Source organism: Plectrocnemia conspersa, unplaced genomic scaffold (genome assembly GCF_051122295.1).
Source record: "Plectrocnemia conspersa isolate PC_06_02 unplaced genomic scaffold, ASM5112229v1 ptg000006l, whole genome shotgun sequence".
Taxonomy (NCBI): domain Eukaryota; kingdom Metazoa; phylum Arthropoda; class Insecta; order Trichoptera; family Polycentropodidae; genus Plectrocnemia; species Plectrocnemia conspersa.
Window position 1 is genome coordinate 17,763,596 of NW_028277170.1, and position 9,917 is coordinate 17,773,512.

At 46.1% G+C, this 9,917-nt stretch overlaps 1 protein-coding gene across 2 annotated transcripts; it reads left to right on the plus strand.

Moving 5' to 3' along the window:
- Positions 1-11: 11 nt before the first annotated feature.
- On the plus strand, positions 12-2,479 carry LOC148234405 (E3 ubiquitin-protein ligase Siah1-like). Of its 2 annotated transcripts, XM_088187721.1 has the most exons (7): positions 12-486; positions 571-1,250; positions 1,354-1,476; positions 1,580-1,693; positions 1,768-1,960; positions 2,036-2,107; positions 2,177-2,479. In XM_088187721.1, exons 2-7 carry the CDS (start codon positions 1,216-1,218, stop codon positions 2,177-2,179), a joined length of 540 nt encoding a protein of 179 aa, XP_088043847.1. In that variant the 5' UTR covers positions 12-486; positions 571-1,215; the 3' UTR covers positions 2,180-2,479. The 2 variants fall into 2 exon arrangements, with proteins under 2 accessions (XP_088043847.1, XP_088043848.1); XM_088187722.1 differs by lacking the exon at positions 12-486 and having other exon boundaries at positions 1,026-1,250; positions 1,358-1,476.
- Positions 2,480-9,917: the final 7,438 nt, after the last annotated feature.

Consider the following 9,917-nt stretch of genomic DNA (forward strand, 5'->3'; position numbering starts at 1 on the left):
TTAAACACTAGTAACTCGTGTTAATATGTATTTATTACATGTTTACTTGTTACATAATAAATATATCTAAAAAGATGGAATTTTTATTTTAGAGCAGTGGGCATTATAGCGTTTTTATTATCTATTTGCAATACTACTTTTAGTGTACATTATATTTTTATTTGGATTTAATTTTCAACCGTTGACTACTACTTGTCAAATTGAATTTCAGCATCGAGAGATGTTGTCACCGTTTTGGTGAAAGACAGGTTAGTAGCAGTGAAACGGGCGGGCCGAAAACCACGCTGTTGGTTCGGCAAAACTTGCCGAAATTGATTGACGAAGTGGTCGGAGAATCTAACAAACATTTTGTCTGGACTCCTCCTGGCTTGCGTTCTCCATCGGTCGAGTTGCTGGATCGGGCTCCTTGGTTGGTGTTCCGGAGTGTTCCTCTCGTCATGGTCGCCGGGGAATGAGTGTGTCCGTCGGTCGCCGGGGAGAGAGTCTGTGTGTCCGTCGGTCACCGGGGAGAGAGTGTGGTTGTCCGATGGTCGCCGGGGAGAGTCGTTCCGACGGTCGCCGGGGAGAGAGTGAATTCTGCCGAACGTGCCCCTCTTTTTATATCGGCAGCGCGTCCCGTGCCAGGCGGCAGTGATTGCAACAATTCCTCGAATACCATTATAACACTACGCCACTAGGGGGTGAGATCCCATGCGTCGATTTAGTCGTTATTTTGTTGGCATATATTCGGCATCTGTCAAATTAGGAAACGTCACGTTTGACACACGTCATAAACTGACAGAAAGTCGACCATAAACAAATAAATGGCATATGTTTGATAATATACTTTGGTTAGCAAAATAATAAAACAAACACTTATATATTCCAGTGGATGGTAAAAATGCAAAAGAATATAAAATTCCTAAAGCGCGATGGCTGCCTTTGTAAGACAATTTATTTATATTATTCATTCAAGCGCATAAATCGGTAATACAAACTTACGCGGCGCCAATCCGCCCCTGTCAAACGACTAGCCTCACGCCGCTACTGACTGACAATGTGTAAAATTAGATCGTCGCGTACTTTGAGCAAACTGCGCTCGCTAGACTTGTGAAATTTGCTTTCGAGATTTCCAACAGACCCAATACGCCCCAGAACAGAAGCATCTGAGAAATTACCAAAGTTCCAAGATACAAGTGCTCCCAGAGGCAAAGCAGGAAGGAATCCACTTCCGTGATGAACCTCGACGAGAACAACTTGGGCAACTCCCGGTGAGCTACATGGTTTCTCTCAATCTTTGACTGAATATTAAACTTATTAACTGTTTTGGAAAGACAAAACTACTTTTTAAACCTATTATTAACTAATTCGTAGAAAGAGTGCCTCCCAGAAGCCTTTGAACAAGTCCCCGTGTGCCAAAATAAAGCTACCGAAGACCGAGCAGATTAAAACCACTTCCGTGCTGGACCTCGACGGGAACGACCTTGCTCACTCACGGTGGGTTACATAGTTTCTCTCATTCTCTGACTGAATATTCAACTTATTAACTAATTTGTAAAGACAAAACTACATATTAAACTTATTATTAACTAATTCGTAGAGAGTGTACCCCCCAGAAGCCTCCTCGCAAGTTTCCGTGTGCTAAAATGAAGCCCTTAAAGCCCAAACAGACAAAATCCGCTTCCTTGCCGTACCACTGTGGAAACAACTTGAGGTGCTTCCGATTAGTTTCGGTAATTTGTTATTTCTAACCATATATTAAACTTATCGACTAATTGGTTGAGACAGAATAAAGGAGGTGCGCAAGTCTCTCGAATGCCCCGCGTGCTTTGAAATCATGAGCCGGCCCATATTTATTTGCACGACGGGCCACAGCGTATGCGCTGCCTGTAAGAATTCCATTCCCGGGAGCAAATGTCCTCGATGTCAGATGCCTTTGACCAGCCGGAGGAACTTTAGTGTGGAAGGTGTCTCCGACTTGGTAACGAGCACTTAAAACGACTCCGTCTCGATATTCCCAACGTTCAACGCTATATGTACTATCTATCATTCGTAGGTCAATAAGATGTCTTCCGATGCCAACTGTGCCAAACACAGTGCCATTTTCTGCATAAACAGAAAACCTCAGGTGAGTGCCAACCTACCAATTTATTTTACGCATAAATTGCATCTAACTTCAAATTTCTTTCGGTTTTAGTGACAAGGTTTGCAAGTAGTAATAATTGTACAGTGTGTAAATTTCATCTGCATTGCATTAAGATGATGTGTATCTTCTATCACCCGAAACTAAATTTGTACGGCCCAACGTGTTCGAAGAAGACCCTATGACAATACTCTGTTATAAACCGAAAAGCTCTGCAAACAATTGTTTATTCAAATTATTTATTTAAATCGTCGATTTAAAAAAAAAATATGTAATACAACGTGACCACTGAAAAAATATTAAATGTAGCTGCTTTTCAGCCACTATACGCACAGATTAAACGATTTTATTTTAAAATGATACCTTTTTCATTTCAAACTAAACCTTATTTATTTCAAATTAAACCTTTTAAAAATCAATGTAAACGTGTAAATTTTAGCACAATGCCCCTGAAGATCGGCATTTGCTCTTACGAATCTGCAGGTGGATCCATCAAATCGATTGCTGGACGTTATTTATATGCAATCGATTCTGCAGCCACTTTTACTTAGGTAAATCGTAATAAATAATATATTAATATAAGTATGAAATAACACGCAGCTGCTGCAAAAGAAGCTTTATAAATTTATTGTGATAATGTACATGTGAGTACAATGAAATCAATTTATAAGAAAAATATCTAAATGTTTAATTTAATTTTTAAAATGTTTAATTTGAAACGAAAAACTTTTAGTACGTAGCTCTGAGTATAATCGTTGATCATAATTATTTTTCTAATTCACTGCTGATAGCGACTCGAACGTCGAGACATATATTGCACATTTTCTTGGGAAACGGAAAGGTATAGTTGTTTTCTTTTTTGCCTACAGAGTATTTGTTTGTACAAGTATAATTAAACATTATTTATTACATGTTTACTTGTTACATAATAAATATATCTAAAAAGATGGAATTTTTATTTTAGAGCAGTGGACATTATAGCGTTTTTATTATTTATTTGCACTACTACTTTAGTGTAAATTATTTTTTTATTTGGATTTAATTTTCAATCGTTGACTACTACTTGTCAAATTGCATTTCCGCATCGAGAATGTTGTCACCGTTTAGGTGAGACAGGTTAGTAGCAGTGAAACAGGCGGGCTGAAAACCACGCAGCAAAACTTGCCGAAATTGATTGAAGAAGTGGTCGGTAAACCTAACAAACATTTTGCCTTCACGTCCTTTTCTGTTTGTTCCCGAGTATGCTTGATGTGTTTGAGGGCGAAAAATTCAGGGGCACAAACTCTAGCTACGCTACTCAGGGGTAAAATCCTCTGCGTCGATTTGGTCGATATTATGTCTGCATATATTCGACATCTGTCAAAATTATGTATCGTCTCGTTTGACGCACGTCATAAACTGAAAGAAAGTCGGCCATAAACAAATAAAAGACATATGTTTGTTATAAACCTAAAGTTGTAAAACATTTTTCTTATTATTATTAAATTCCCCTAAAAATGTTTTTTCGCTAATTTAAGCAAATTTCAAGTATTACCAAAAAATTTAATTAATATACAAAGTTAAAATTTTACATTTCCTAATTTTTAAGGTAAACTCAGAAAAAATATTAATTATTTTTAAATAATATTAACTAAAATTACTTACAGGTGAGCTTGAAAAAACCTAATGGTGATTTTTGCAACATTGAAATATAGTTAACCCTTAGACCACCTACCGGTAAATTCTTAAATACTCGCTGTACGCCATGTGTTTTTAGCGATATCATTTTTTGGCTACTTACTCTGTTTAACACATCATTACAGCCTGAATTTTTATATTTTAAAATTATATATGTATGATTAGATTAACATGATTTAAACATTCTAATTATATCAATAAACAAACATTTTTCATCGTATTGTTGGTAATATGAAGTAAACAAAACTTATAATGCACTTAAAACAATTGGCCGGCCCGCGTTTTGGCCCACGTGCTCACACGTACACACACATGCACGTGCGTCCACACTGAGACATTTTTAATATATAAATCTGCAACGCATTTTTTCGTCATCTGACCTACATCCTGTTATAAAAATGTATAAATCGACAACATTTCTTAGATGTATAGAAAATCACATATATCGTACACAAAAAGAACCCTAATAACCAAACTGTTTGTTTTTGATCAATGGTGTTTACAAATTATAACACGCTTGTTGACGCCCGTTTCGTCGTTTGTACGCGTTCGCGAACGCCGTCATACAGCGTTCGGGAAAGCCTCAAATTTTGATACCAGTCGGCTCCGATCGTCGTTACGAAGCGGTCGGACCACACCGAGCTCAATAAAGCTTTTACACAAGCACACGTGTTTTTGGATTCAGACCTAAGAACTAACCAGCACGCGTATCCCTACAAGGATCAGGTTTTTGGGAAGCCGTTTGTTTGTGAGCAAGGAAACAATCTTCTTCGATTGTCTGCACATGATTTGTAACAGTATCGATCTGCCTGTGCGTTACCGGTGCCAACTTAAATGAATGCAACGATGCAGGGGGGCTCGAATGATGTACTTGAGGCTTTGTTTTATGGCGATCCCGAGACGACCGTCCGGGACGCAGCATACGCGAAAGTAAACTCCCGCTGAGCCTTGCACCCGAACTAAGCGGCGTCGTACAATGACGCCGCATCCCCGCAGCCGCAAGCAACGCGCGGAGTGGGGATACCTTAGCGCACCCGACCGGGAATATAAGGCGGGGCTAAAAGTGCACATTTATCACGAACTACTTAAGGCGCTAAAGCTGACACATCCGGTGAAGTCAGTTCACCGAATGAAGGTCCGAGGCAAAGACGCCCCAATGATCCTAGTCCAAGCGGAGAGGACTGAAGCAGGTAAGTCAATTTTTAATATCACTCACCTGCTCGGCCTCAGCATCAGGGCCGAGGAGCTTAAAAGAAGACTAGGGCACATCGGGCAGTGTCACCGGTGCCAGAAGTTTGGACACGGTGCCAGTTTCTGCAACGTGGCCCCGGCTTGCGTCAAATGTGCAGGCCCTCACCTAACGAGGGACTGCAAAAAGACGCAGGAACAGCACCCGAAATGCGTCAACTGCGGAGGCGACCATCCTGCTAATTACAGGAGGTGCGCAAAAGCCCCGCATGCTGCGTCCTACGCGAACATCGCGAAGGGTGCAGCACCCCAGACCGCTAAACCATCTGTTGTAGGAACAGGAGGAGCTTCGCCGCCAGCTAAGCCCCTCGAAAACCTGACGAAGCTAGCTCCCACACTGGAGAGCGCGCTCCCGATGCTGGTGGAGGTTCTCCCTCTACTTACGCAGCTGATGGCCATCTTTGGCAAAAAATAGATGGACGCGTTAGCCCCAGCCGATCAACTCAGACTCGTTTTCTGGAACGCGAACGGGCTGCTGAACAAGCGCAACGACGTGGAGCTTTTCGTGAAGCACCACGACCTAGACGTGATCCTGGTGAACGAGACCCACTTGAGGGCAGGCTACCGCGTCAACATCCCCGGCTACGTACTCCACCGAGACGACCGCACCGACAGGAAGGGAGGAGGCACAGCCGTCTACGTCAGGATAGGTCTCAAGCACCACAAGGAGCTGACTCCGGACTTGCTACATGCGGAGGCCACAATTGTGGTCCTCGAAATGGAGCAAGGAGAAAAATTGAGGCTAGTATCCATCTACAACCCCCCAAACAGATTACTACTCACGAACGACCTTCTCCTTCTTTCAGACTCGTCGATCCCGACCGTCATCGCCGGAGACTTCAACTCGAAGCACGCCCAATGGAACTCGCTCAAAACGAATCGCAACGTGACTTCATTCAGCGCAGGCCGTACACGATCACCGTAGACGCGCCGGACACGCCCACGTTCTACAGTCACATCGTTCCGGGGGTCGCTGACGTTCTGGACATTGCCATGTTTCAAAACTTTCTCGGAACTTACACCATGACCAGCCTGTACGAGCTCTCGTCCGATCACAATCCCGTCCTGTTGACGATGGTCCTGTCGAACGCCCTACTGACGGCATCGCCGAGAATGCGAACCAACTGGGCCAAATTCAGGGAGACATTCGAGAACATCGTCACAGTCCCGGCGGGGATGCAAAGCGGAGAGGAACTGGACGCTGCGGTGGTCCGATTCACGGAAGAGATCATGGAGGCGGTCACGTCCAACTCTTCACCGATTGACCCCACAAAGGAACCGCCGGTACCGCTCCACATCAGGCAGCTGATCCGAGAAAGGAACCGTTCCAAAAGAAACTGGCAAAGATTCGGCAACCCCTCTGACAAACGTGAAAGAAACAGACTGGACCGCGAGGTGAAAGCCCAGCTAGCGGAGCTACGGAACGACAGGTGGACCAAGAAGATAGAGAGCCTATCCACGGAGGACAACTCTATCTGGAAGTTAGCAAAGTCTCTCCGAACCGAACGCGCAGCGATTCCGCCTATCAAAAGGCCGGACGGCTCGACCGCCGTCTCGCCCGAAGAGAAAGCGGAGGCGTTCGCGGACGGGCTGAGGGTCCAGTTCACGTCCACGGAAAACCATTGCGACCCGAACTTCAACGCTGAGCTGAAGGAGGAAACGCAGAACGCCCTACGAGCCAGCACAGACGAACGACTGGAGCCCACAAACGCGACTGAAGTCTGCGCCTACATCAGCCGCACGAAGATTGGAAAGGCCTCGGGGCCAGATCAGGTATCAGCGAGGGCGCTCAAGTCTCTCCCGGACAAAGGCATCCTCGCTCTCACCTACATAATCAACACAACACTAACACTGAAACACTTTCCACAGAAATGGAAGGAGGCGCAGGTGGTTCTCATCAGGAAGCCGAAAACGGGCGGCACGAAGACCTCCGACTACAGGCCGATCAGTCTCCTCTCGATCGCGGGGAAGATCTGCGAACGAGTCATTGAGTCCAGACTGCGTGACGCTGCGGATAAGAGGGATATCATCCCGGCGGTGCAGCACGGATTCCGTCCGAAACACTCGTCGGTCCATCAACTGATGAGGGTCGTGGAGAAGATCAACAAAGGATTCTCGTTGAAACTCTCCACGGGCGCAATCTTCCTAGACGTCGCAAAAGCTTTCGACAAAGTCTGGCACGCCGGACTGCTGCACAAGCTGCTGGAGGGCGGTATCCCTCTGCCGCTCTGTCAACTTCTGGATTCGTACTTGAAAAACAGATCTTTTCGAGTGAGAAACGAGGGGACGCTGTCGGGTTCCCGACCGATTGAAGCCGGAGTGCCGCAGGGCTCGATCTTGGGACCGCTTCTCTTCACCTGCTACATGGCCGACATCCCCATCCGAGGATCTCACAAACTGCAAGGCATATGTGAGATCCTCGAACGATGGTTCGCAAAGTGGAGGATTTCCATAAACCCCAAAAAGAGCGCAGCCGTAATGTTCACCAGGAGGCCTAAAAAGAAAACCGGTACATTGAAACCCATCACCATGTTCGGAGAGGACATCCCGTGGGTCAGCGAGACTCGGTAGACTGACGTGGAAACCCCACGTCGAGCACGTCAGAACAAAAGCACTCGGAGGGCTTGCTGCCGTCCGCCCGATTACGGGCAGACGCAGTAAGCTCAACGTGAAAAATAAAGTCCTCCTATATAAGATGATGATAAGACCGGTCATGACATACGCGGCGCCTGTTTGGGGCTATGCACGTGCAAAACTAATCGACAGGCTTCAAGTTGTCCAGAACAGGATGCTGCGGGAGGCCACAGACGCTCCGTGGTTCGTCAGGAACGTTGATATCCGCAAGGATACCAACACCAGGCTAATCATGGAGTTCATGAAGGAACTCTCCACAAGGTTCCATAAGACCCTGCCGACGATCCCAAACGACACGATCAGGAACCTGAGCAGCAGAGACGACCCATACGGACACCCCCAGCCGAGAGACATCCTCAGATACAAGCCGCCTTAAAGCAGCGCACACTCCATTAGCACACCATTATTCTTTTAATTATACACACACTTATGTAAATTGACATGAAGGCTGAAAGGCCGGATTAATTCTACTTTCATTTTCAGACACAAATACATTCGACTGTGAACGACGCGCTATGCGCAGAACACACACCACCAATACTTTGACTTGCACATTTATCATTCGACTCTGGACACCCGACTCTACAGCAACTCAACTGGACTACAACTCGCCGCTCAGAACTCATCTTCGCTCAACTTTTGAACTCTGATTCTACACCTCGCCTCCTGTCTGAGCAACCTTCTCCAGGACACGCGCTCGAGGATTAACATCGACGACTGTCGAAGGATCACCGTCAAAATGCGTCAAGAACTTTCTGGAAGATTTCGCAAGGGCCACTTTGTACAGTTCGCTGTACAAACGTCCTGTCACAGATCGTCAACCGGACCCGCCGAAGACTACAAAAATAGAAGCGTAACCACGACCGCTTCATTGGTGACCCCGACGTGATTTTTAACGCACCCTTCTGTTGCGTAATCCGTATTTTTAAATACGTATAGTTAACGGCAGTGTTTGAACCAACGCATAATAATATTTTTTCCGAGAAGCGTATTTTTCTCAAAACGTGACGATGGAAGCTCCAGCCTACACCAATGCTCCGACCAACACCAGTGCTCCAACCAACACCAGTGCTCCAACCGCCAACTCCGATGCTGTGTCCGTGACGCCTCCGCCCTTCACAAGCGATGACCCTATCCTGTGGTTCATCATGCTCGAAGAACAACTGGCCCATGCTCGAATTACGGCAGACGAAACGAAGTACTACAAGGTGTTGACTTCGTTGCCGCCTCGCACCATCCAAGAGGTACGTGACATAATCACTAATAAACCGGCCGCGCACGCGTACGACACGTTAAAGGCTGCTCTGATCAGCCGCCTTTCATCATCACGCGAAACGAAGTTGAGGCAATGCCTTGAGCGCGAGGAGATGGGCGACAGGAAACCATCTCAGTTTTTACGGCCCTTGGAAGGACTCGCCGATTCAGAGTTTTCCGTGCTAGGCCTACGCACGGTGTGGATGGCCCGTCTTCCTTCACACGTGCGTCAGATGATGCTGATTTTGGACGACACGAGCATCGATAAACTCGCCGCCATCGCCGACAAGCTAATGGACGCTGAACCTTGCGGATATAACACGACTGCCGCCGTCAGTGCACCGCCTCCACCAACCACTCCGTCAAGATTGGACATGCTCGAGGAAAAGCTGTCCCGGATGACTGCAATTTTGGAGAAGATGGTCGTCAGCGCAGACCGTCAAAGAAGCTCGAGCCAGAGCCGAGCTTACAACAACAGCCCGAGAAGTCGCTCCTCTTCGCGAAAACGCCCAAGCAACGATTCAGGACTGTGCTACTACCACGAGACTTTCGGGGACAAGGCACGCCGTTGCAAGGATCCATGCTCGAAAAGGTCGGAAAACTAATTCGGCATTCGTCAATGGCAGCGGACGATGTCAGGCCGAAGTCAAGCCGCCTGTTTGTTACCGACAAAGTAACAAAAGATAAGTTTTTGATCGATACCGGCTCGGACCTGTCCGTGTATCCGAGAAGCAAATTAGGACTTCGTACTCCAGCTATTCCGTACGACCTTTTCGCAGCTAACGGTTCCATCATCCAAACTTTTGGATGGAAATAACTCTTCGTCGATTTAGGACTTCGTCGAGATTTCCAGTGGCGTTTTATCATTGCCGACGTAACGAAACCCATCATTGGAGCTGATTTTTTGCACCATTTTAATCTACTTGTAGATTTAAAACGTGCTCGCCTGGTCGACGGTACAACTGCATTCAACATTCAATGC

Excerpts from the sequence above, each read along its gene's own strand:
- LOC148234405 (XM_088187721.1), top strand. The coding sequence starts at position 1,216 with ATGAACCTCGACGAGAACAACTTGGGCAACTCCCG. Across the intron at positions 1,694-1,767 it reads CACTGTGGAAACAACTTGAG|AATAAAGGAGGTGCGCAAGT; the intron begins GTGCTTCCGATT and ends TGGTTGAGACAG. Across the intron at positions 1,961-2,035 it reads TGGAAGGTGTCTCCGACTTG|GTCAATAAGATGTCTTCCGA; the intron begins GTAACGAGCACT and ends TATCATTCGTAG.